Here is a 27,175-nt window from a genome sequence, read left to right as displayed (position 1 = left end):
CCTAACTCTATTGTCCTCTCCCGAGTGCTCAATACAGTGCTCTGCCCACAGTAGACTGGGTGCTCCTTGAAAGCAGGGAGTGTGTCTGCCAACTCTACTGGACTCTCTTATTAAGTTACTAGGGAGCTGCAAGAAATATCTGCTTTTTTCCAGCAATTCTCCCTGGCTCGAGGGCTGATTGTCCAGGGTGTAGATCCCTTGGCCTTCTCTCTCCCTACTCCTGGAATATCTCAACGCACATCAATTCCTTCTCCCAGTTGAACCGGGCACGGAGAAACTTTCCGCTCCTTGGACTCCTTCCTGAGGCTCTTAAGAAGTGGATAGGTGCCTATTCATCAGCTTTGTTTTTTGTTTTAATGGTAATTAAGTGCTTAGTACAGGCCAGGGCCTGTACTAAGCGCTGGGGTAGATACAAGCTAATCGGGTTGGACACAGTCCCCGTCGCACGTGGGGCTCGCAGTCTTAATCCTCATTTTACAGATGAGGAAACCGAGACACATAGAAACCAAGTGACTTGCCTGAGGTCACGCAGCTGACAAGTGGCAGAGCCGGACCTAGAAACCAGGTCCCTCTCTCAGGCCTGTGCTCTACCCACTAAGTCATGCCATCCCCCCTTTACCTCTCCGCAGCTAAAGCCTCATTTTCCCCTTTTCCCTCTGCTCCTCCACCTCTCCCTTCCCATCCCCACAGCACTGTACTTGTCCGCTCAACTGTATATATTTTCGTTACCCTATTTATTTTGTTAATGAATTGTACATCGCCTCGATTCTATTTAGTTGCCATTGTTTTTACGAGATGTTCTTCCCCTTGACGCTGTTTAGTGCCATTGTTCTTGTCTGTCCGTCTCCCCCGATTAGACTGTAAGCCCGTCAAACGGCAGGGACCGTCTCTATCTGTTGCCGACTTGTTCATCCCAAGCGCTTAGTACAGTGCTCTGCACATAGTAAGCGCTCAATAAATACTATTGAATGAATGAATGAATGCTTTGCAGCGGGCAGGGAACGTGTCTGCCAACTCTGTTGCATCATGCTCTCCCAAGCACTCAGTACAGCATCCTGCACATAGCAAGTGTTCGGTAAATTCAATTGATGTGCCAAGCACCGTTCTCTCAGCCCCACAGCACTTAACTACATACCCATATTTTATTTATATTACTGTCTGCCTTTCCCTCTAGACTGTGAACTCGTCGTGGGCAGGGAATGTACCTATCAACTCTGTACTGTCCTCTCCCAAGTGCTTAGTACAGTGGTCTGCACCACGGTAAGCATTCAATAAATACTAGTGATCGCTCGATCGATTAGTGGGTAGAAGGCTCAACCCCGGCCCTTCCCCAAGTCCCCCATGGCAGCCTGGGGTGGAGGAGGAAGAGACGAAGGCCGGTGACCAGCCAATCGCCATTTCGGGGGTGGATGGACAGGAGCGGGATGGGGATGAAGTGACTGGATTCTGGTTACCAGCCAATCACCATTTTGGGGGCGGATGGACAGGAGGGGGGATGGGGACACGGATGGGGTGACTGGATTCCGGTTTCTGTAATTACAGCGCTTTAGCAGCAAGGTGCCTCGTGACACTCAAGATGACAGTGTCCCACCCCCTTCCCGCCTCTAAATTTAGAAGGGCCACCCGTGCCAGGCTGTGAGGAGTTTTCTGCCCCTCCCTGCTCCCCCCACCACAAAGGGCTGGTGTTCCCCTGCCCAATCACCCCCCACCCCAATCCCCTACACACACGCCCAGACACAAGGACACCAACAGGACATAGGACCGAAAACCATCTGTATTTTCATTGCACTTGTCTAAGGTGGCAGGGGGTAGAAGGAGTGGGGGTGGGAGGCTTGGAGAGCCCCCCAACCCCCCCCAAGAGAGGGTCCAGCTGGCTTTCATCACCTCCTTCCTCCTCCCCCGCTAGAGCAGGGGCGGGCAGCAGGTAGGAAGGATCTCCCAACTCCCCCGGTGCTGGATCCCGTTGCCCTCCAGCAGGCTCAGCCGGGTTTTGGTGGGAAGGGGGTGGAAGGAAAGGGGGACCGGGGCCCCCTTCCCACTGCCTGCACTCCTGCTCACTTCCAGTCCCCCCACAAGGAACTTCCCCCCACCCTCTCTTGGGCTCCGGGCTGCAGCACGTCGTATTTATGGGAAGGTGGTGCCTAGGGGAGGGGGCTCAAGAAAAAAGGGTTGGAACCCCTCGCTTTGGGTAGAGGTGGGGGTGCTGCCACACATTGGGAGAGGGGGTGGGGAAGAGGGGCAAGCCGGGGCCTATCCCCCCGCCCTTCTGAGAGACTGGGGGGGGCGGGGGGAGGGGCTCTCACTATGCTACTGTAAACCCAAGCCCCGGTCTCACTCCCCAACTCAAGGGCAGACCAGAGGCGCAGTCAATATCCAAGAGTGGGGACAGAGGGGAAGGGTCTGTGGCCTTCCACTGCCCCCCACCCCGATTCAGGGAGGGGAGAGAAGCAGGAACTCAGAGCCCCCACCCCCGCCAGGCCAACGGAAAAATTGAAAGTTATCCGGACATTCAAGGAACGAAGAAGCCAAAACCCTTGTGCTAACAGCAGTGACCACAGAGGATTACAACAGGCCAACGGAAAAGGCTGGGAGGGGTCAGTGAGGGGGGCCGAGAGGGTGGGGTCTCTGCCTGACTATACCCTCCCCTGCTCTGCCCCGACCCGAGGCGAGCGAAGGGAACGGAGAACAGAGAGGCAGGAGCGGGCCGGCCTGGGACGGGGGGAGACCTCAGGGGTCGGGGGGGGCGTTCAGCGGGCCTTGGCGAAGCCAACGCGGCTGTTGTCTCGGTCGAAGACGGTGTAGTACTGTCCGATGAACACGTCGCCCAGGATCCAGAGAGGGCCGCCCGGCGGGGGGATGTCCATGCCCAGGAAGCCGCTCAGGCACATGGTGCGGCCCGCTTGGGTCACCTAAATCCGGGGGGGACGGGACACGACGACACAGGCCTCAGGGTGGGGGGTGGGGACACCAGCCTCAGGATTAGGGGGAGGGGAGAATCACCCGGGCCTCAGGATGGGGGTGGGGGAGACGCGACCCTGACCGAGTTTCGGGGACACGAACCCAGCCTCGGAGAAGGGAGGGGGACACGACCCTGGCCTCAGAAGGGAGGGAGATAATAACAATTATGGTATTTGTTAAGCGCTTACTACGTACCAAGGACTGTTCTAAGCGCTGGGGTAGATACAAGCTAATCAGGTTGGACACAGTCCCTGTCCCGCGTGGGGCTCAGTTTTAATCCCCATTTTCCAGATGAGGTAACTGAGGCACAGAGAAGTGAAGGGACTTGCCCAAGGCCACACAGCAGACAAGTGGTGGAGCTGGAATTAGAACCCAGGTCCTCCTGACTCGTAGGCCCGGGCTCTTTTCACTATGCCATAATGGGATATGGCCAATGCCGCAGGATGAGGGGGCAGGACCCCGGCCTCAGGATGGTGGCTCCCACGTGACTCCCGCAGGGGAGGCGGGGGGCTTCCCTCTCCCACCCAGATTGGGTCACCCGCCCGCGGTCAGCACTGAGGGTGGGACGACGGCGAGCCCCCTCCCCGGGGGCGGCCGGCCGGCCCCGGCCCCTCACCTTAAGCACGTATTGTTCTCCGGTCAGGCTGTAGGTCTGAGAGCCGAGCTTGAAGCTGATGGGGGGCAGGCTGGGGACTTTGTTGCAGGGAATCATGTACTGCGGCAAGACAGAAGGACACACACGTGTTTGGGGGAGACGGGGGAGGGGGGACAGCTGTTCCGCGTCGTGCCCACCCCAACCCAAGGACGGCCGGAAGCCACTTCCAAAAAAAACCCAAACCGTGAACCCGCCCATGACGACCTGAAATGGCTTCCGGATTGCACGTTCAAGTCCTGGGCGCCAAGTCCCAGAAGCCTCTGGGACATCAGCGCTCCCCGCCCCCCACCCCCGGCGGGCTCACCTCCCCCTGGTACAGGGGCACGGCGCCGATGGCCGCTTGCAGGGCCTTGACCTCGCTGACCGGGCCGGCGATGAGGGAGGTGCCCGTGTCCACGATGGCCTCGCAGCCGCCTTTGCACAGCGACAGCTGGCTGCCCACAGTCACCCTGCCGGACACGGACCGGGTCAGGGGTGGGGGCCGGGCGGGGAGAGGGTCCCCGACTAGAAGCCCGAGGTCTAGTCCCGGCTGTGCCCGGCAACGCTGGGTGACCTTGAACCGGCCACCCACCTGCTCTGGGCCTCAGATTCCTCCTCTGCAGAGTGATCTCAGGGGTAGGGGGAGAGGGAGGAGTGTACTGACTGTCTCTCTCCTTACTCCCTGTTTGTGTCTCTATCACTGATTCTCTCCCGCTGCACCTCTCTCTCACTCTCTGCCTCTTTCTCACTCCCTCTATTTCCTCTTCTGTTTCACTCCCTCTCTGTGACTGTCTCTCTGTCTCTCAGGGTCTGTTTCTTGGGCTCCTCTGAGTCACTGTCTCTCGGTGATTGTTTCTTGGCCTCTCTCCCTCTCTTGGTCACTATTTCTCTCTCTCTCAGTGTCTATTTCTTGGCCTCTCTTTCTCCTCTGTCATCATCTTTCTTCTCTCAGTCAGTGTCTCTATCTCTCTCTTTCTCCCTCTGTCCATCACTGTATCTCTCTCCCCCATCACTATCTCTTTCTCTCTCTGAATCTTTCTCCATCTGTCTCCCCTTCCCCCCCATTCCCCGGCATCTCCTCCTCTCCCTCCCCCCATCCCTTCCTTCTCTCTCTCCCTTTCCCCCACCCCTTCTCTTTCTCTCTCCCTCCTCCTCCTTCTCCCTCCCCATTTCATTCCCAAAAAGAGCAGGGGGAGGCTGATGGTACCTTGGGTTTACCCGGGCTCTCGGCTGCAGAGGGGAAGTGGAGAGGGAAGAGAAGCCCCGGGGATGGAAGAGAAGCCCCCGGGATTCTCTTCCAGGCAATATCTGTGGCTCCTTCCCCTGGCCTGGGGTTGGGGGGGTGGGGAGGAAACAGAAGTGGGCAAAAGGCGACTCACCCATCCATGTGGACCTGCCAGTAGGCCTTGCGGGTGACGTTGACGTAGTTGATGGTGCCGGTATAGTATTTGGGGTCAGTGCCCCCGAGCATCAGCTCCCCGCCGGGCTGCGCATCTGGGTCCCTGGGGGAGACCAGCGGGTCAGCCTCAGGGTCCCCCTCACCTTACGTCACCCCCCACCCATACCTAGTCATAATAATAATAATGTGTTAGGGCTTACTATAATAATGATAATTGTGGTATTTGTTAAGCACTTACTACGTGCCAGGCACTGTACTAAGCACTGTGGTAGATAGGAGCAAATCAGATTCGACAGTTCCTGTCCAAGGTGGGGCTCATGGTCTCAATCCGGCTCATGGTCTCAATCCCCATTTTACAGGTGAGGGAAGAGAGGCAAAGAGAAATGAAGTGACTTGCCCAAGGTCACACAGCAGACAAGGGGAGCGCTGGTATTAGAACCCACAACCTTCAAATTTCCAGGCCCGTGCTCTATCCACTACACCATGCTATGTGCCAGGCACTGTTCTAAGCACTGAATTATACTTTCCGATCGCTTAGTACAGCGCTCTACACAGATTAAGCACTCAATAAATACAACTAAATGAATGAATGGGGTAGATACAAGATGGCATAGTGGATAGAGCAAAGGGCTGGGAGTCAAAAGGTCATGGGTTCTAATCCCGGCTCCACCACCTGTCTGCTGTGTGAGCTTGGGCAAGTCACTTAACTTCTCTGGGCCTCAGCTACCTCATCTGTAAAATGGGATTGGGACTGAGAGCCCCATCTGGGGCAGGGACTGTATCCAACCCAATTTGTCCGATGCATCCCAGCAATTAGTACAGTGCCTGGCACACAATAAAACACTTATCAAACACCAGAACTATTATTATACAAAGAAAATGGGTTGGACACAGTTCCTGTCCCACATGGGGCTTACAGTTTGAATCTCCATTATACAGACGAGGGAACTGAGGCCCAGAGAAGTAATAATAATAACTGTGGTATTTGGTAAGCGTTTACTACGTGCCAGGCACTGCTCTAAGCACTGGGGTAGATACAAGATACTTGGGTTGGACTCAGTCTCTGTCCCACATAGGGTTCACAGTCTCAAGCCATGAGACTTGCCCAGGGTCACACAGCAGACAAGTGGAGAAGCCAGAATTAGAACCCATGAGCCTGTGATTCCAGCCCACGCTCTAACCACTAGACCACGCCGCTTCCGGTACCTGTTGAGGTAGAAGGAGAACACATTCTTCTCCACCAGCTTCTGGTTCATGAGGTTGTCGAAGAAGGGGACGACGCCATCCACGCTGATGCGGGGGAAGGCCATCCCCAGGATGCCGTCGAACTTGGCCAGGAGGAAAGTGGCGCCCGGCTGCTTAATGGCCTCCCCGAACACCTGCCGCTCCAGTTTTATGTCCCCGACCTGGAAGGGGACCGGCAAACCCCCACTGCATCACCCTCTCAACCCTCCCAACCCCAAACGGGCCATTCCCTCACCGCCTCAGGGAAGCCTTCCCTGATTGACCCCCACTTTCCTGTCACTTCCAGCATCTGAGGCCTCTCTGATGGACCTCATAATAATGGTGGTATTTGTTAAACGCTTACTGTGTGCTGGGCACTGTACTAACCCCTGGGGTGGCTATCTGTTGCCAAAAGTACTTAGTACAGTGCTCTACACACAGTAAGTGTGCAATAAATACAACTGAATGAATATGAGCAAATTGGGTTAGACACAGTCCCTATCCCCCTTTTACAGATGAGGTTTAGAAGTGAAGTGACTTGCCCAAGGTCACCCAGCAGACAAGTGGCCGAGCCGGGATTATAATCCATGAGCTCCACGTCCCCGTTTTAGCCATGACGCCATGCTGCCTCTCGATCTCCCCGATCAGAACTTCATTCATTTATTCAATCGTATTTACTAAGCGTCTACCGTATGCAGAGCTCTGTACTGAGCTCTTGGGAAGGAAAAATCAACAATAAACAGACATCTTCTGCCGACATCGAGGCGTCTCTCGCCCTTGGCTTGGCTCAGGGTGGGTTCCTCCATCCCCCTGGTCTCCGTGGTCAGCTCAGGGGACAGACCCAAGTTCGCAGGTGATGCAGAAGGGACGGAGAATAGGACGGGAGATGGGAGGTGAGTCGGGGAAGGCTTCCAGGAGGAGATGGGATCTTTTTAAGGCTTTGAAGAGAGGAAGAATGGCGGTCTGCCGGAGAGTGCCAGGCCTGAGAGAGGATGCTGGCATGGGGCAGTGAGATTCGGTGAGTAGGGGGCCGTTACGGGAGCCGAGTGTGCGGGCTGGGTTGGGGTAGGAAAGCAGCGAGGTGAGGTAGGAGGGGGCGAGCTGATCGAGGGCTTTAAAGTCAAAGGTGAGGAGTTTCTGTCTGATGCGGGGGTGGGTGGGCAACCACTGGAGGTTCTTGAGGAGGGGGGAGATATGGACCTGAACCATTTTGAGGAAAAATGATCCGCACAGCAGAGTGAAGTATGAGGGGGACTGGGGAGAGGCGGGAGGCAGGGAGGTCAGCGAGGAGGCTGATTTAATAATCCCGGTGAGAAAGGGTAAGCACTTGGATCAGTATGGTAGCTAAGAATGTTGGTATTTGTTAAGCGCTTACTATGTGCCAGGCACTGTTCTAAGCGCTGGGGTAGATACAAGGTAATCAGGTTGTCCCAAGCAGGGCTCACAGTTTTCATCCCCATTTTACAGATGAGGTAACTGAGGCACAGTGAAGTGACTTGCCCCAAGTCACACAGCTGACGGGCGGCAGACCCGGGATTTGAAGCCATGACCTCTGACTCCAAAGCCCGGGGCCATTTAGCCACGCCGCTTCTCAGCTTGTCCCGATGGAGGGGAAAGGCAGAGTTTAGCCATGGTGTGAAGGTTTTGAACCGACAGGATTTAGTGACATTGTGGATTGAATGAGAGGATGAATCAAGGATAACGCCAAGGTTATGGGCTTCTAAGACAGGAAGGGCGGTGGTGCTGTCAGGGAGGGGGTCAGGATCTGGGCACGTTAAGTTTGAGATGGAGACGGGACAGCCGAGTAGAGATGTCCTGAAGGCAGGAAGAAATACGAGACTTCAGAGATGGAGAATTGGAATCATCAATGTAGAGATGGCAGTTGAAGCCACGGGAGCGAATTAGTTCTCCAAAGGGGTGGATGTAGACGGAGAACAGAAGGGAACCCAGAACTGAATCCTGAGAAGTTCCCACAGTTAATAATAATAATAATAATCATGGTATTTGTTAAGCGCTTACTATGTGCAGAGCACTGTTCTAAGCGCTGGGGCAGATACAGGGTCATCAGATTGTCCCATGTGGGGCTCTCATTTTTTTTAATCCCCATTTTCACAGATGAGGTAACAGGCACAGAGAAGTTTAGTGACTTGCCCAAGGTCACACAGCAGACAAGTGATGATAATAATAATAATAATAATGATATTTGTTAAGCTCTTACTCTGTGCCAAGCGCTGTTCTACGCGCTGGGGAAGATACAGGGTAATCAGGTTGGACACAGTCCGATGCCTCTCACGGGGCTCACAATCTTCATCCCCATTTTACAGATTAGGTAACTGGGACACAGAGAAGTTAAGTGACTTGCCCGAGGTCACAGCAGACTCGTGGCAGAGCTGGGATTGGAACCCACAACCTCTGACTCCCAGGCCTGTGCTCTTTCCCCCAGGCCATGCTGAAAGTCTGAGAATGAGCGGCCGGAAGAAGCACGGGCCTGGGAGTCAGAAGGACCTGGATTCTAATCCCAGCTCCACCACTCGTCTGCTGGGTGACCTGGGGCAAGTCGCTTCACTTCTCTGTGCTTCAGTTATCTCATCTGAAAAATGGGGATTAAGACCGTGAGCCAGATGGCACAGGAATTGGGTCCAACCTGATTTCCTTATATCTACCCCAGCGCTTAGAAAAGTACCTGGCACAAAGGAAGTGCTTAACAAATACCATTAAAAGAAGATACGAGAACCAGGAGAGGATGGTGTCAAGTGCTCAGTACACTGCTCTGCACCCAGTACGGTTCAATTCCTTCCCAGATTGAGCTCCCCCCTTTTCCCTCTGCTCCCTCTACCCCCACCCCTTTCACCTCTCCGCAGCTAAGCCCTCTTCTCCCCCCTTTCCCTCTGCTCCTCCCCCTCTCCCATCCCACCCCCTCGGCACTGAACTCGTCCACTCAACTGTATATATCTTCATCACCCTATTTATTTTGTTTAATGGGATGTACATCACCCTGATTCTACTTATTTGCCATTGTTTTAATGAGATGTTCTTCCCCTCGACTCTATTTATTGCCATTGTGCTTGTCTGCCCGTCACCCCCGATTAGACCGTAAGCCCGTCAAAGGGCGGGGACTGTATCTGTTACCGATTTGTCCATTCCAAGCGCTTAGTCCAGTGTTCTGCACATAGTAAGTGCTCAATAAATACTATTGAATGAATGAATGAATGAATAATGACTTTTGCTCAAGATCATTCAGTCCATGTTTACCCCCTTCAAGACCCTCCGGTGGTTGCCCACCCAGCTCTGCCTCAAACAGAAGCTCGTCGCCGTCGGCTTTTAAAGCCCTCAATCCCCTTTCTCCCACTCCTACCTTACCTCACTCTGTTCCTCTAACAAGACCCTCTCACTGTACTCGACCTTGTCTATCTTGCCGCCGACCTCTCGCCCACCTCCTGCCTCTGGCCTGGAACGCCCTCCCTCTTCATCTGTGACAAGACGACTCTCCCCTCCTTCAAAGCCTCCTTGAAGGCCCATCTCCTCCAAGAAGCCTTCCCTGACTGAGCCCTCCTCTCCTCCCGCTCCCTTCTACATCTCCCTGACTTGCCCTTTTTATTCATCCCCCCTCCTGGTCCCACAACACTTCTGTGTATATATCATTTATTTGGGAAGCAGCATGACTCAATGGAAAGAGCCCGGGCTTAGGAGTCGGAGGTCGTGGGTTCTAATCCCGGCTCCGCCACCTGTCAGCTGTGTGACTTTAGGCAAGTCACTTCACTTGCCTGTTACCTCATCTGTAAAATGGGGATTAACTGTGACCCTCACGTGGGACAGCCTGATTACCCTGTATCTACCCCAGCGCTTAGAACACTGCTCGGCACATAGTAAGCACTTAAATACCAATATTATTATTACATTTACTTCTATTCATGTTGGTCTCCCCCTCTAGACAGTAAGCTCGTTGTGGGCAGGGAATGCATCTGTTTTATTGTATTGTCCTTCCTCAAGCGCTTAGTACAGTGCTCTGCATGCGGTAAGCAGCGTGGCTCAGTGGAAAGAGAGTGGGCTTGGGAGTCAGAGGTCACGGGTTCTAATCCCAGCTCTGCCGCAGGTCAGCTGTGTGACCTTGGGCAAGTCACTTAACTTCTCTGAGCCTCAGTTACCTCATCTGTCAAATGGGGATTAAAAAACTGAGTCCCACATGGGACAACCTGATCACCTTGTATCCTCCGGCGTTAGAACAGTGCTTTGCACATAGTAAGCGCTTAACAAATACCACAATTTTTTTTTTAAAAAAAAAACGCTCGACGAGTTCGATTAATCGATTGACCCGCCTCCTCCGTTGTGTCCCCACCCGACCCCTCCCTCTACAGCCGCGCTAAAGGTCACGGGCAGGATGTGGCGGGAACGACGGTGGAGGCATGGCGCCAAGCGAGGACTGAGACATCTGGGGGTCGGGCTGGGGAGTCCTACACACTAACCCTGCCCCCCACCCCTTTCAAGTTTGCCCTCTCTCAGGGGATAGAAAGCTGGACGGGGCCCAAGAGCCCTGGTCTCATCTATTCACTTGTTCTTTCATTCAAGCATATTTACTGAGCGCTTACTGTGTGCAGAGCACTGTACCAAGAGCTTGGAAGAGCAAAACAATAGATACATCCCCTACCTACAATAAGCTTACAGTCTATCTCGCCGCCGTCTTCTCACCCAAGCCCTGCCTCTGGCTTGGAATGCCCTCCCGCCTCAAATCCGATAATTACTCTCCCCCTTAATTCAAAGCCTTATTGAAGACCCACCTCCTCCAAGAGGCCTTCCCTGATTAAGCCCTCCTTGCCTCTTCTCCCTCCTGCATCACCCTGACTTGCTCCCTTCATCCACCCCTCCCTCAGCCCCACATATATGTCCATTTTGCTAATTCATTTATTTCTATTCATGTCCGTCTCCCCCTCTAGTCTGTAGGCTCGTTGTGGGCAGGGAACGCATCTGTTTACTGTTCTATTGACCTCTCCCAAGCGCTTAGTACAGTGTTCTGCACACGGTAAGCACTCAATAAATACGACCGCCTGAGCCATCCAGCCGAACCCCAGGCACCACGGGCTACCTGCTGAATGCCAGCAAGACAGAAGGACCTGGGTTCTAACCCCGGCTCCACCACTTGTCTGCTGGGTGACCTTGGACAAGTCACTTGACTTCTCTGAGCCTCAGTTCCCTCATCTGTAAAAAGGGGATTAAGACTGTGAGCCCCACGTGGGACAGGGACTGCGTTCCACCCGATTTGCTTGTATCTACCCCAGAGTTCGTTACAGCGCCCGGCCCATCGCAAGCATTTAATAGCACAAGAATCATCACCCTCACCCAAGCACTCAATACAGTGCTACGCTAGCCGTGGGAGCTCGTTAAATAGCAGGAACTGCCGTACTAGGGATGGGGCTGGAGAGCAGGCCCGTGGGAGAACTGGGTGTGCCAGGGTGTGGCTCGGGGAGGGGAGAGTCCATGCCCCCTCCCACCCCGCCTGCTAACCGGCCCTTCCCGTCTGGGCGAGGCCCAGCGGACCCAGGAGCCGGTCGGCCCGGTTCCCGGCCACCCCGGGGAAGCGCCGTCCGGACGGGAGGGGTAGCCGAGCCCGGCTCCCCCCGACGCCCGGCCGGCTGGGAACAGGGACCTAATTAAAAAGCAACAGATGCACCGGGCTGATTAAAGACCCAATAAAAGCCGGAGGCTGATGGGGGTGGGGCCGGGTGGGCACGGGCAGAGCTTCCCCCCTCCCCATTATCATACCCCAGCCAGGCTGGCTTCCTCGGAGCCCCCCGGAATTATCTGGGTAACGGCGCCTCTGGGAGGGAGAGGCCCCAGCGGGGTAGGAAACAACCAGTTCAGAGACGATGACCTCTCTGACGCACTGGCTCTCCCTGGGACAGGAGAAGCAGGGTGGCCTAATTGTGGTATTTGTTAAGCACTTACTATGTGGCACCTTCTAGACTGTAAATTCGCTGTAGAGAAGCAGCGTGGCGCAGTGGAAAGAGCACGGGCTTTGGAGTCAGGGCTCATGAGTTCGAATCCCAGCTCTGCCACTTGTCAGCTGTGTGACTGTGGGCAAGTCACTTCACTTCTCTGTGCCTCAGTTACCCCATCTGTAAAATGGGGATGAAGATTGGGACAACCCGATGACCCTGTATCTACCCCAGCGCTTAGAACAGTGCTCTGCACATAGTAAGCGCTTAACAAATACCAACATTATTATTAGAGAATGTATCGCAGAGAAGCAGCATGGCTTAGCGGCAAGAGCCCAGGCTTGGGAGTCAGAGGACATGGGTTCTAATCCCGGCTCTGCCACTTGTCTGCCATGCGACCTTGGCAAGGTATTTCACTTCTCTGTGCCTCAGTGACCTCATCTGTAAAATGGGGATTAAAGACTGGGAGCCCCACGTGGGACAACCTGATGACCTCGTATCTACCCCAGAGCTTAGAACAGTGCTTAACACGTAGTAAGCGCTTAACAAATACCATCGTTATTATCGCTCAGGACCTCAGTTCCCTCATCTGTAAAATGGGGACTAAGACTGTGAGCCCCACGTGGGACAGGGATTGTGTCCAGCCCGATTTGACTGTATCTACCCCAGCGCTCAGTACAGTGCCTGGCACAAAGTAAGTGCTTAATAAACACCGTAATTATTATTATCCTTTGGCCAAGTGGACAGAGCCATAAAACCCAGGCCTGGGAGTCAGAAAGTCTAATCCCAGCTCTGCCACTTGTCTGTAAGGTGACCTTGGGGAAGTCACTTCACTTGTTCTGGGCCTCAGTTCCCTCATTTGTAAAATGGGGATTAAGACTGCGAGCCCCACGTGGGCCAAGGCCTGCATCCAACCTGATAAGCCTGTATCTACCCCAGTATTAAATACACTACCTGGCATACAGTAAGTGCTTAACAGATACTGTGAGTCCACTGTTGGGCAGGGATTGTCTTTGTTGCCGAATTGTCCATTCCAAGAGCCTAGTACAGTGCTCTGCACAGTAAGAGTTCAATAAATACGACTGAAATACCATATTTTTTTTTTTTAAAAAAAAAAAAAGGCTGGACTCTGAGTCCCTTGCCCAGACGAGGGCAGCTCCCATTCCAGGATTTTGGTGCTCCCGGAAGGGATCAGTCGTCAGGGGGGTGGGCTGGCAGGAAATCACGACCGGATTCTCGACCCTGCAGACTGGGCTCGACACTGGGGAGGACAGCCCGTTCCGGTCACGGGGACCACCTTCACCCAGCCCACCCCCAGGTCCGGGGGGGGGGGGGGGGGGGAATGCAGGGACCCCCTTTCCCCGGCCCAATCCCATCACCTCCTCCCCATCGTCCCGACTCCCTCCCTGCCCCACAGCACTTGTATATCTATGTACATATTGATTATTCTATTTATTTTCTTAATGAAGCGTATCTATCTATAATTATATTTATTTATATCGATGCCATCGATGCCCGTCTACTTGTTTTGTCGCCTGCCTCCCCGCCTCTAGACTGTGAGCCCGTCGCTGTGTAGGGATTGTCTCTCTGTTGCCAAATTGTACTTTCCAAGTACTTAGTCCAGTGTTCTGCACACGGTAAGCGCTCAATAAATCCGACTGAATGAATAGGGGTGAGGGGACCACCTTTTCCCGGCCCACCCAGCCCTAGCGGGGTGTAAGTACTCCTTCCCCCCGGCCCACCCCCAGCCCGGCGGGGGCGAGAAGGCCACCTCCCCCCGGCCCACCCCCGGCCGCAGGGTCGACTGACCGACACGGTGTCCTGGCTCAGGTACCCGGAGAGGCTCCCGCTGCCGTAGGTGATGGCGAACTCGGTCCCGTTCTTCACGTATGAGCTGGACTCCTTGGAGTTGTACTTGTGATGGATCCCTGGGGGAGCCGAGACCTTCATACAGCCCCCCGCCGACGCTCACGACCACCTCCACCCCGGCCGCTCCTCCTCCGGGGAGCCCTCCTACTGACGCCCGGACTAGTCTAGCACTCAATAGTATCTACTGAGTGCTTACTACGTGCAGAGTACTGTACTAAACGTTTGGGAGAGTAGGATGCAACAGAACCAGGGGACACGTTTCCCCGCCCATAACGAGCTTAGACACTAGCGGAAAAGCAGTTTTACAAAATTTCAGCGCAGGTGAACGTTGGATAAGTACAACTAAAGTAAAGCAATTAGCCAAGGATTATTTTAAATGGTATTTGTTAAGTGTTAAGGCGCCGTATTAAGCGCTGGGGTAGATACTAATAACTGTGGTACCTATTAAGCACACACTATGTGCCGAGCACTGTACTAAGCGCTGGGGTAATCAGGACCCACATGGGGCTCAGATTCTAAGTAGGGGAGAAGAGGTATTGAATCTCCACTCTGTCGACAGGGGAATTGAGGCACGAAGAAGTGAAGTGACACGGTTGTCAATCTGGACACGGTCCCTGTCTGGCGTGGGGCTCACAGTCTTAATCCCCAGTTTACAGATGAGGTAACTGAGGCACAGAGAAGCGAGGTGACTTGCTGAAGGTCACCCATCAGACAAGTGGCGGAGCCAGGACTAGAACCCAGGTCCTCCGACTCCCAGCCGCCGGCTCTTTCTGCTAGGCCGGGCTGTTTCCCCAAGAGAAGTGGCCCCAGGCTCTTTCCACTAGGCTGGCAGGTTTCTCTAATAGAAGTGAGGTGACTTGCCCAAGGTCACAGCAGACAAGGGGCGAAGCAGGAATTAGAAGGCAGGTCATCTGACTCCCAGGCCCAGGGCTCTTTCTGCTGGGCCGAGCTGCCTCTCTAAGAAGTGAGGTGACTTGGCCAAGGCCACACAGCAGACAAGTGGCAGAGCCAGGATTAGAAGGCAGGTCCTCTGCCTCCCAGCCCCGAGCTCTTTCCATTAGGCTGCACTGCTTATCTCCTATCAAGACAGATAATTGCTCTCCCCCACTTCAAAGCCTTACTGAAGGCCCATTCTCCTCCAAGAAGCCTTTCCTGACTGCACCCTCCTCTCTTCTTCTCCCACTCCCTGCTGCTCTGACTTGCTCCTTCATTCGTCCTCACAGCATATCTATATATATATATATATAAACACGATGAGACTGTAAGCCCGAAGGGCAGGGACTGTCTCTGTTACCGATTTGTACATTCCAAGCGCTTAGTACAGTGCTCTGCACATAGTAAGTGCTCAATAAATACTACTGAATGAAATTCTATTGAATGAATATCTGTAATTTACTTATATTAATGTCCATCTTCCCCTCTAGACTGTGAGCTTATTGTGGGCAGGGAATGTGTCCATTGATTGTTATACTATACTTTACCAAGCGCTTAATACAGTGCTTCGCAAACAGTAAGCACTCAAATACAATTGAATAAGCAGTAAGGTGACTTATCCAAGATCACACAGCAGACACGTGGCTAAGCCAGAATTAGAACCATCGACCCCTGGATTATGGGCCCAGCTCACTCCAGCTGGGACATTCAATGGGAGGAGCTCAGCAACGACAGCCAGACCACGATGGAGGGCAAAGGGGGGCGATCCTCACGTAGAACAGGGAGACAAGAAAAATTGTAGTAATAAGATAGAATGTAAGCTTAATAATTATTATTATTTATATTCCACTATAATATATATATTGTCATGGTATTTGTTAAGCACTTACTATGTGCCAGGCATTGAACTAAGCGGTAGCATAGATACAAGCAAAGTTCCTGTCCCATGTTGGGGCTCAAGTCTCAATCCCCATTTTACAAGATGAGGGAACTGAGGCACAGAGAATAATAATAATAATAATGGTATTTGTTAAGCATTTACTATGTCCCAGGCCCTATATTAAGCGGTGGGGTAGATCCAAGCAAATCGGGTTGGACACAGTCCCTGTCCCACATGGGGCTCACAGTCTCAATCTCTATTTTATAGATGAGGAAACTGAGGCCCAGTGAAGTGACTTGCCCAAGGTCACAGAGCAGGTAAGTGGCAGATCTGAGATTAGAACCCATGACCTTATGACTCCTAAGCCTATGTTCCTCCCACTACGCCCCGCTGCTTCACTGGTGGCCAGGGGCAGAGCCAGGGATAGAACTGAGGCGTGTTAACTCCTATTCTGGTCTCCCTGTCCCACGCGGGGCTCACCCTCTCAATCTTACAGATGAGGGAACTGAGGCACAGAAGTGAAGTGACTTGCCCAAGGTCACACAGCAGACAGGTGGGCCCCTATTCTATCGTTTTGATACCTGTCTCCCCTATTCCAGACTGTGAGCCCGTTGTGAGCAGGGACTGACTCTACTTGTTGCTGAACTGTATTTTCCAAGCACTTAGTACAGTGCTCCGCACAGTCAGTGCTCAATAAATACGACTGAACGAATGCTGCTTCTCAAGCCTGTTGTGGGTAGGGAGTGTCTACCTGTTCTATTGCACTCTCTCAACTGCTTAGTTCAGTGCTCTGAACATAGAAAGCACTCAATAAATATCACTGATTGATATCTGTTATTTATTTTAATCTGTCTCCGTCGTCTAAACTATAAGGATGCTGTGGGCAGGGAGTGTTTCTACCAACTCAGTTATATGGTACTCTCCCAAGCGCTTAGGACAGTGCTCTGCTCCCAGAAAGCACTCAGCAAATACCACTGATTGACAGCTCTAATTTATTTTAAATGCTGTCTCCCCCTCTACACTCTAAGCTCGTTGTGGGCAGGGAGTGGGTATATGAACTCTGCTCTATCGTCCTCTCCCAAGCGCTTAGTACAGTGCTCTGCACAGAGTAAGCACTCAATAAATACCACTGCCTGTTGCAGGGGAGAACAGACCGAGGATGGGTGGCCGGTCTGCTCCCCCCGTCCCGTGAAAAGGGAAAGCGAAATGAGAGATTCCTGGGGACGGGGAGGAGTTTCCTGAAACTCAGGGTCCAGGAAGCCCAGGACCGATTTGGAATGCTCCCAAGAGGTCATCGTGTCCAGCACCCTGTGGCCACCACCCTGAGCTGGGGCACCTCGATCTCCCAGGGACCCTCCCCGGGCAGGGGGGAGAGGCAGGGGGTCCAGCCAGGCGGGTCCACCCGAGGTCAGACTCCAGGAGGGGGACGGGGGTGGCCGAGAGCTCGGCCGGACTGACGGATGGACACTCACAGCACGCGAAGTCCAGGAAGCTGCAGTGGATGGAGGGCACCCACAGGTTGGAAGAGCCGGTGTCGAAGACCACGGTGAAAGTCTGGGGGGGGGTCCCGATTCCGATGGCCCCATAGTACTGAGCCTGGAGTTGGGGAGGGGAGAGGAGGAGGAGATGGTCAGACCACTGGACAGTAGGAGAGGGAGGCAGTCATAACAACAATTCATAATTCCGGTATTTAAGCGCTTTCTATATGCCAGGCACTGTAATAATAATTATGGTATTTGTTAAGCACTTACTACGTGCAGAGCACCGTTCTCAGTGCTGGGGGAGATACAGGGTCATCAGATCGTCCCATGTGAGGCTCTGATTTTTTAATCCCCATTTTCACAGATGAGGTAACTGAGGCACAGAGAAGTTAAGTGACTTGCCCAAGGTCACACAGCAGACAAGGGGCGGAGCCAGGATTAGAACCCACCACCTCTGACTCCCAAACCCAGGCTCTTTCCACTGAACCACGCTGCTTCTTGCGCTAGGGTGGATACGAGCAAATTAGGTTGGACACAGTGCCTGTCCCGTGTGGGGCTCACAGTCTTAACCCCCATTTTACAAATGAGGGTACTAAGGCCCAGAGAATAATAATAATGATAATAATAATAATAATGGTATTTGTTAAGCGTTTACTATGTGCCAAGCACTGTTCTAAGCTCTGGGCAGATGCAAGGTAATCAGGTTGTCCCACGTGGGGATCCCAGTCTCAATCCCCATTTTACAGATGAAGAAACTGAGGCATACAGAAGTGAAGTGACTTGTCCAAGGTCACAAAGCTGAGATGTGGTGGAGCCGGGATTAGAATCCATGACTTTCTGACTCCCAAGCCCGGGCTCTATCCAGTGCGCCGTGCTGCCTGTGACCCCCCGGCAAAGTCCCGCCCTAGTACTGAGCCTTGCCCATCCCTTGCTTTCTCCCCAAAACTAAGTCACTCCAGGGGGAGGGGGTGGCTGGGCAGGACGCCCCTCGGGCCTTGACCGCCAGCCAGCCGGGTCACTGCCCTGCCCCCGCCAGGCTGTCTCGAGTTTGGCAGTGCTCCCGGAGCACGAGAGCATGACGGGGCTGGATTCCTCCAGGACGGAAGGAACAGTGCGGAGGTGGGGAGCGGGGTGGGGGTGGGGGGCCGGCCCTGCGCCCACCCCGGTCACATGCCCCCAAGCCACAGGCCCCGCAGTGGTCCAGGCCGGGAGCCACAAGCCCCAGGCTCCTCCCCTCGAAGCGCCCGCCACCGCCGGGTGGACCGGAGCCAGCCAGGTCACCCTCTGCGGCCCGTCCCCTCCCCCATCTACGGGACCGGCCTGCGGAGGCCCCCCTCCCCCGGCCGCCTGCTGTTCCGCACCACGGTAAGCGCTCACTACATATCCCTGAGCAACCGACAGCTGCCCGGCCCGGGCGTCCCAACAGCAGGGCAGACCCACTCACCCACCCGCCTTCGGAACGGGCTTGGGGGAGTAAGAGGGGGCTACCACCAACTCCCCCCCGACTCCACAGACCCGGCCTCGACCACCAGGACCCCGCCCCTGCGTCTCACCCACCCCCCATTTGGTGACAGCGTCACACACATGGATCCCGGAGACCCCTCTCCCCGGCGCCGGACATCTTCAGCCATCCCCACATCCCCCTAGGGTTTGGACCGGGGTCCCCTCGGTCGGACTCACGTCCAGGTAGTTGTTGAGGATCTCGGGGGTGGGGCCGCCCAGCGTGTATTTGGGGGCGGGGCCCCGGGCCAACAGGTCCTCGGGGGTCCCCGAGGCCTCCGTGAGGGTCCGACGGATCGAGCGGAACTTCTGCAGGGGGATCCTGGACCGAGACAGGAAGGAGTAACCAGTTAGGGTGGACAGCTGCACCCCCAGCCCCCCAAGAACCCCCTTTTGCCCCCAACATCACCCAACAGATCCTTAGAACAACAGTCATTCAAATGTATTTGTTGAGCACTGACTGTGTGCAGAGCACTCTGTACTAAACACTTACTAAGCATTTCTGAGTGCAGAGCGCTTGGGAAAGTATAATAGAACAATATGAAAGACACATTCCCTGCCCACAACAAGCTTACAGTCTAGAGGACAGCCCCAGGGACCCAAATAATCAATCAATAATAATAATAATAATAATGTTAGTATTTGTTAAGCACTTACTATGCTTACTATGTGCAGAGCACTGTTCTAAGCGCTGGGGGAGATACAGGGTCATCAGGTCGTCCCACGTGAGGCTCACAGTTAATCCCCATTTTACAAATGAGGTAACTGGGGCCCAGAGAAGTGAAGTGACTTGCCCACAGTCACACAGCTGACAAGTGGCAGAGCCTGGACTCGAACCCATGACCTCTGACTCCCAAGCCCGGGCTCTGTCCACTGAGCCATGCTGCTTCCCCAGTAATACTGGACTGAGTGCTTAGTGAGAAGCAGCATGTCGTAGTGATTAGAACACAGGCCTGGGAGTCAGAAGGACCTAGGTTTTCATCCCACCACTTGTCCACTGTGTGACCTTGGAAAAGTCACTTCCCTCTTCCGGGATTCTGTTACCTCATCTATAAAATGGGGCTTAATAATAATGTTGGTATTTGTTAAGCGCTTACTATGTGCAGAGCACTGTTCTAAGCGCTGGGATAGACACAGGGGAATCAGGTTGTCCCACGTGGGGCTCACAGTCTTAATCCCCATTTTACAGATGAGGTAACTGAGGCACCGAGAAGTTAAGTGACTTGCCCAAAGTCACACAGCTGACAAGTGGCCGAGCCGAGATTCGAACCCATGACCTCTGACTCCAAAGCCCGTGCTCTTTCCACTGAGCCACGCTGCTTAAGACTGTAAGTCCCATGTAGGTTATGAACTGTGTCCAACCTGACTAGCCTGTATCTACTCCAGCAATTAGTACAGTGCCCAGCACACAGTAAATGCTTTATTTATTTATTTTTTTTAAGAGCACTGTATCAAACAGTGGCCTCTAAACTCTGCCATTTGTCCACTGTGTGACCTCGGACAAGTCACTTCGCTTCTCTTGGGCCTCTTTTGCCTTATCTGTAAAATGGGGCTGAAGACTGTGAGCCCCACGTGGGACAGGGACTGTGTCCAACCCGATTTGCTGGTATCCACCCCAGTGCTTAGTACAATGCCTGGCACATAGTCAGTGCTTAAATATCTACCAAATTCTCCCTTCTAGACTGTGAGCCCGTTGTTGGGCAGGGATGGTCTCTATCTGTTGCCGAATTGTACTTTCCAAACGCTTAGTACAGTGCTCTCTCTGCACACAGTAAGCGCTCAATAAATACTATTTAATGAATGAAACGAATGAAATACCATTATTATTATTATTATTAAACCCCAGGACTCCAAAAGACTTGGGCCCATCCCCCTCCCTCAAGCTCATTTCTTTTTCTTTTTTTTTCCAAACCTTATCACTGCTTGGGGCAGAAGATAAGCCTCCTGGGGAGGAGTGGGGGGCCGGCAAGGGCAGATAAGTCTGCTTAGTGGGAGAGGGAAGGGAGGGTTATCTTTCCTTGCTACATTTCATTCACTCATTCATTTGATTATATTTACTGAGTGCTTACTATGTGCAGAGCACTGGACTGACTGCTTGGAAAGTACAATACAGCAACAGAGAGACAATAATAATGATAATGATGGTATTTGTTAAGCCTTTACTGTGTGCCAGGTACTGTTCTAAACCCTGGGGTAGACACAAGGTAAGCAGGTTGTCCCACGTGGGGCTCACAGTCTTTATCCCCATTTTACAGATGGGGGAACTGAGGCACAGAGAAGTAAAGTGGCTTGCCCAAGGTCACTCAACAGACAAGGGGAGGAGTTGGGGTTAAAACCCATGACCTTGGACTCAAGTCCAGCGGGCTCCTTCCACTAAGCCACGCTGCTTCTATACAATCCCCGCCCACAACAGGCTCACAGTCTAGAAGTGGGGAGGCAGACAACAACACAATAATAATAATAAATGGCATTTAAGTGCTTACTATGTTCCAAGCACCATTCTAAGCGCTGGGGAAGATACAAGGTAATCAGGTTGTCCCACATGGGGCTCACAGTCTTAATCCCCATTTTACAGATGTGGTCACAGAGGCACAGAGAAGTCATTCATTCAATAGTATTTACTGAGCACTTACTATGTGCAGAGCATTGTACTAAGCACTTGGAATGTACCATTCGGCAACAGATAGAGGCAATCCCTGCCCATTGACGGGCTTACAGTCTAATGGGGGAGATAAGTCAAGTGACTTGCCCAAAGTCACACATCTGATCAGCCCAATTTGTACATTCCAAGCGCTTAGTACAGTGCTCTGCACATAGTAAGCGCTCAATAAATACTACTGATCAGTAGCGGAGCCGGGATAAGAACCCACGACCTCTAACTTCCAAGCCCATGCTCTTTCCACTATACTACACTGCTTTTCTAAAACAAGTAAACAGGCATTAGTATAAATAAATAGAATATATGTACATATATACACACAGGTGCCGTGGGGTGAGGAAAGGGGGTAGGGCAGAGGGAGCGAGTCGGGGCGATGGGGGCGAGAGGGAGCTGAGGAAAAGGGGGGCTTAGTCTGGGAAGATCTGGGGACCCACCTCTGGGGTCCCGGGGCTCCTGGGATGGGGGGGAAGGAGGCATTTCTGGCCCCCCAGTGCCCATGTGTGGGCAGGGAACATGTCTACCGACTTTTTTGTAACGATCTCTCCCAATGCTTAGTACAGTGTGCTCCATCGGGAGTCAGAAGGTCATGGATTCTAATCCCACCTCACCACTTTGCTGTGTGAGCTTGGACAAGTCACTTCACTTCTCTGGGCCTCATTTCCCTCATCTGGTAAATGGGGATGTAGACTGTAAGCCCCATGTGGGAGAAGGGACTGTGCCCAAGCTGATTTACTTATAATAATAATAATAATAATAATTATGGCATTTGTTAAGCGCTTACTATGTGTCAAACACTCTTCTAAGTGCTGGGGCAGATACAAGCTAATCAGGTTGGATGGAGCCCCTGCCCCATCCCAGCACTTGTGTACAGTGCCTGACACATGGTAAGCGCTTAAATACCATAAAAAAGGTTTTAAATACCATTCATTGACTGATTGTTCTGCATACATTAAGAGTTCAGTAAATACTACTGATAGCCCCTCTCCTCCACCCTCAAAAACAACAAGGACAAGAATACTCAATCAATCGCTTACTGTGTTCAGAGCACTGTACTAAGCGCTTGATTAAGTAAGAATACCTAGACTGTGAGCCTCAAGTGGGACAGGGGCTGTAACCAGCCAGATTAATGTATTCAATAAAATACAACTGAACCAATGAACCTGATTAATTCGTTTCTATCTCCGCGCTTAGAACAGTGCTTGAAACATAGTATACACTTAAGAAGCACAGTAACAACAGCAATAATAAAACAATAGTCCCCAGCAGCTCCCCTATCTGTGATTTATTCATATTAATGTCCATCTCCCGCTCTAGACTGTAAACTCCTTGTGGGCAGGGAAGGTGTCTGCTTAGAGAATCAGTGTTGGCTTAGTTGAAAGAGCCCAGGCTTGGGAGTCAGAGGTTGTGGGTTCGAATCCCAACTCTGCCCCTTGTCTGGTGGGTGACTTTGGGCAAGTCACTCCACTTCTCTGTGACTCAGTTACCTCATCTGTAAAATGGGGATTAAGTCTGTGAGCCCCACGTGGGACAACCTGATGACCTTGTATCTATCCCAGAGGTTAGGACAGTGCTTGGCACATGGTAAGCGTTTAATATTATTATTATTGTTCTATTGTACTTTTCCAAGAGTAGTACAGTGCTCTACCCATGGTAAGTGCTCAATAAATACGACTGAATGACTCTAGGGGCAGGGAGCAGTACCCAGAGCTCATCACATCTCTTTTCCTCCCTCCCCTTCTCCCTTCAACAATGGGACCAGGGGTAATCTCCCCCTCCCAGGCTGGGGAGGGGAAGAAGGTACCCCCAGGGATATGGGTGAGCTGGCCGTACCCCAACTTCACCATCTGTGGGGCCAGAAGCTGCAAGCCTTTTCATTCATTCAGTCGAAGTATTTATTGAGCTTACAGTGTGCCGAGCACTGTACTGAGCACTTGGAAGACGACAACACAACAATACACAACACATCCCCTGCCCACAAAGATCTTACAGGCCAGAGGGGGTAACAGACATTAATAGAATTATAGATATGGTCATAATTCCGTGGTGCTGGGGGGCAGGGATGAATAAAGGGAGACACAGAAGGGAGTGGGAGAAGAGCAAAGGAGGGCGCAGTCAGGGAAGGCCTCTGGGAGGAGATGGGCCTTCAATAAGGGGAGAGGGGTGGTCTGTGGGATTTGAGGAGGGAGGGCGTTCCAGGACAGAAGCAGGACGTGGGCGAGGGGTCAGGGGCTTTTTAGGGTCAGACTCCTGGCTCCCCCGCCCGTCACCTGCCCGGGTAGCTCTGCTGCGGGGGCAAGGGTGGCACCGGCTCTGCCTGGCCCGGCCTTGCAGCCACCAGGCCTGGGCACCGCCCCACTGCCTAAAGAAGAACAATCAAGGTCGGGGAAAGCCAGACACACGCACACATGCTTCCTGACTCCCCACTCTGCCCGCTGCCTACTGTGTGGCCTTGGATGAGTCAGCCACCCTCTCTGAGCCTCCTTTGTGAAATGGAGGGGGCGTGGGATCCAGCCCTCCCAGCCTGGGAGCCTGGGGGGGGGGGGGGGGGTCTGATTATCTTGTAGATTATATTGGAGCTGATTTTTTTTTTATGGTATTTGTCAAGCACTTAGCCCTGTGCCAAGGGAATCGACTAAGCCCTGGGGTAGATACAAGCTAATCGGGTTGGACATACTCTCTATCCCACTTGGAGCTCACAGTCTTAATCTCCATTTTACAGATGAGGGAACTGAGGCCCAGAAAAATGAAGTTTGCTTGTTTTATGGGGCTTAATAATTTTGGTATTTGTGGAGCTCTTACTGTGTGCCAGGCACTGTACTGGGGGGAATACAAGCAAATCAGGTTGGACACAGTCCCTCAATCTCACAATCTCAATCCCCATTTTACAGATGAGGTAACCGTGGCCCAGAGAAGTGAAGTGACTAGCCCAAGGTCACACAGCAAACACGAGGCAGAGCGAGAATTAGAACCAGCCATTTATTAAGCACTTATTCTGTGCCAGGCGCTGTTCTAAGCACTGGTAGCTACCAGGTAGTCAGGGTTGGACACGGTCCCTGTTCCACATGGGGCTCCCTGGCTTAATCCCCATTTTACAGATTCTACTGAGGCCCAGGGAGGTGAAGTGACTTACCCAAGGTCACCCAGCAGAAAGGTGGTGGAGCCGGGATGAGAACCCAGGTCCTCTGGCTCCCAGGTCAGGGGTCTAGCCCTAGGCTGGGCTGCTCCCCTGGGGAGAGTAACCCCAAAAGCAGGATAACGCCCCTCCTCCCTCCCAACCTGGAGATTCTGCTTCTGATGTCGGAGCCCCCCGACCCCCACAAGCCTTAATGAAAGCCCATCTCCTCCAAGAGGCCTTCCCAGACTAAGCCCCCCTTTTCCTCATCTCCCACTCCCTTCTCTGTCACCCCATCTTGCTCCTTTTGCTCTTCCCCCCATCTCCCCACCCCCAGTACTTATGTATATATCTGTAATTTCATTTATTAATGTCTATTTGTATTGACATCTGCCTCCCACCGCCCCCTTAGACTGTGAGCTCATTGTGGGCAAGGATTGTCTCTATTGCTGTATTGTACTTTTCCAAACACTTAGTACAGTGCTTTGCACACAGTGAGTACTTAAAAAATAGGATTGCATGAATGAATGAAGCAGCTCTGGTAGGGGGTCTGGTAGGGAGGGGGCGGCACTGTGGACACCCCCGGCTCTGCTGCAGCCTTGCTGACCCCTGCCCGGCCTGGTCCCCCTTCTCAAGGCCGGACGGATTGAAGGGGGTCCTCAGACCCCCACCCACCCAGCCCAACCACCACCCTGGGCATGGGGACTGGGGGAGGTGCCCACTGGGACATACTGGACTGGAAGCTCATTGTGGCCCAAGAATGTGTCTACCAACTATATTGGACTCTCCCCAACACTCAGTACAGTGCTCTGCTCACAGTAAGTGCTCCATCAATAAGATTCATTGCAACTGCGGCTCATCTCCTCCACGAGGCCTTCCCTGACTCAGCTCTTCTTTCCTCTTATGGATAAACAGGTCATTTTTCCTACTTCCAATCGGATTTGCCCCCTTTTATTTCCCTCTCCCCCAACCCCACTTACGTCCCTGTCATTTATTTCTTTCTATTAATGTCTATCTCCCCAAAGCTCCTTGTGGACTGGGAATGTGTCTACCAACTGCTATACTGCCGTCTGTCTCCCCCTTTTAGACTGTGAACACTTTGTTGGGCAGGGATTGGCTCTGTTGCCGAATTGTCCATTCCAAGTGCTCAGTACGGTGCTCTGCATACGGTAAGCGCTCAATAAATACGATTGAAGGAATACTGGACTCTCCCAAATGCTCAGTACAGTGCTCTGCTCACCAGCAAGTGCTTCATCAGCGATTCATTGCAGCTGCAGCTCATCTCCTCCACCAGGCCTTCCCTGACTCAGCTCTTCTTTGCTCTTATCGATTAATAGGTAATTTCTCCTACTTCCCATCGGATTTAGCCCCTTTATTCCCTCCCTCCCACAGCCCCACACCACTCATGGCCCTGTCATTTATTTCTATTAATGCCTGTCTCCCCCCCTAAACTGGAAGCTCCTGGTGGGCAGAATCTATCCTATTGTTATAAAGTCCTCTCTCTGGTGCTTAGTACAGTGCTCTGCACGCAGCAAGCGCTCAATAAATACCCCTGATTGGACTCCAGTCCTTAAACTCCTTGCGGGCAGACATGTCCACCACACCTTCCGCATTGTCCCCTCCCAAGCGCTTGGAACAGTGCTCTGCACACAGTAAGCACAGCAGCGGGGACTTGCTGGCTACAGCCCGGGCCTGGGAGTCAGAAGGTTCTGGGTTCTAATCCCCACTCCGCCACTTCTCAGCCCTGTGACCTTGGGCAAGTCACTTCATTGTGCTTCAGCCCCCTCACTTTTCAAATGGGGGTTCAAGACCTGTTCTCCCTCTGACTGGGAGCCCCATGGAGGGGGGGGCGGGGTCGCTGATTACCTTGTCACTCCCCCAGCTCTTAGCTCAGGGCTTGGCACATAGTAAGCGTTTAACGAATACCACAGTCAGGATTAGGAGCATGCAATAAATGCGATGGGTGGACGGGGGCCTCGCAACCAGGTATAAATAGGCCGATCTGACATGGACACCTGCACGCTCTCCCCCTCCTTCAAAGCCTTCCTGAAGGCCCATCTCCTCCAAGAGGCCTTCCCAGATTACGCCCCCCTTTCCTCATCTCCCACTCCCTTCTGTGTCGCCCTGACTCGCTCCCTTTGCCCTTCTCCCCCCCATCCCAGCTCCCCACCACTTATATCCCTGTCCTGTATTTCTCTCTATTAATGTCTATCTCCCCCTCTAGCCTGGGAGCTCCTTGTGGGGCAGGGCATGGCACTGTTTATTGTTGCATTGTCCTCTCCCCAGCGTTCAGCGCACAGCACACAGTGAGCGCTCAATCGATAGGACTGGATGAAGGCAGGCACACCTGCAGGCAGGCACATACATGCACCCCTGCAAGCTGGCACGCACACACATGCACCCCTGCGGACAGGCAAATACACGCACGGCCCGGCTCACCTGACGACGGCGGAGGCGGCTGCGGCGGCCAGGAGGCAGGCGAGGAGCAGGAGGCTGCGGGAGGGCTGCATGGTGGCGGCGAGGAGGAGCAAGGTGCGATGCAGCTGCGGGCACCGCTCGCTGCTGCTCTGCCGCGGCTGCTCCTTTTCTCCCCCCC

The 27,175-nt window shown here is 53.1% G+C and overlaps 1 protein-coding gene across 1 annotated transcript; it reads right to left on the bottom strand.

The window, feature by feature from the left end:
• Positions 1-1,756: 1,756 nt before the first annotated feature.
• Positions 1,757-27,175, bottom strand: CTSD (cathepsin D). Its single transcript, XM_029060754.2, has 9 exons — positions 27,019-27,175; positions 18,989-19,130; positions 17,300-17,423; positions 13,955-14,073; positions 6,198-6,397; positions 4,972-5,094; positions 3,918-4,062; positions 3,575-3,673; positions 1,757-2,909 (listed from the first exon to the last, which is right to left on the bottom strand). The coding sequence occupies exons 1-9, from the start codon at positions 27,087-27,089 to the stop codon at positions 2,748-2,750; spliced, it is 1,185 nt and encodes a 394-aa protein (XP_028916587.1). The 5' UTR covers positions 27,090-27,175; the 3' UTR covers positions 1,757-2,747.

Source organism: Ornithorhynchus anatinus, chromosome 3, assembly GCF_004115215.2.
Source record: "Ornithorhynchus anatinus isolate Pmale09 chromosome 3, mOrnAna1.pri.v4, whole genome shotgun sequence".
NCBI lineage: Eukaryota > Metazoa > Chordata > Mammalia > Monotremata > Ornithorhynchidae > Ornithorhynchus > Ornithorhynchus anatinus.
This window is presented reverse-complemented; position numbering and strand designations above follow the sequence as displayed.

Bases quoted from the DNA above. Each gene is read 5' to 3' on its own strand.
- CTSD (XM_029060754.2), bottom strand. From the start codon at position 27,089: ATGCAGCCCTCCCGCAGCCTCCTGCTCCTCGCCTGCCTCCTGGCCGCC. The intron at 14,074-17,299 runs GTGAGTGTCCAT...CGGCTCCCCCAG, and splicing joins CTTCCTGGACTTCGCGTGCT to GGATCCATCACAAGTACAAC. The intron at 4,063-4,971 runs GTGAGTCGCCTT...CGTGTCCGGCAG, and splicing joins TGGCAGGTCCACATGGATGG to GGTGACTGTGGGCAGCCAGC.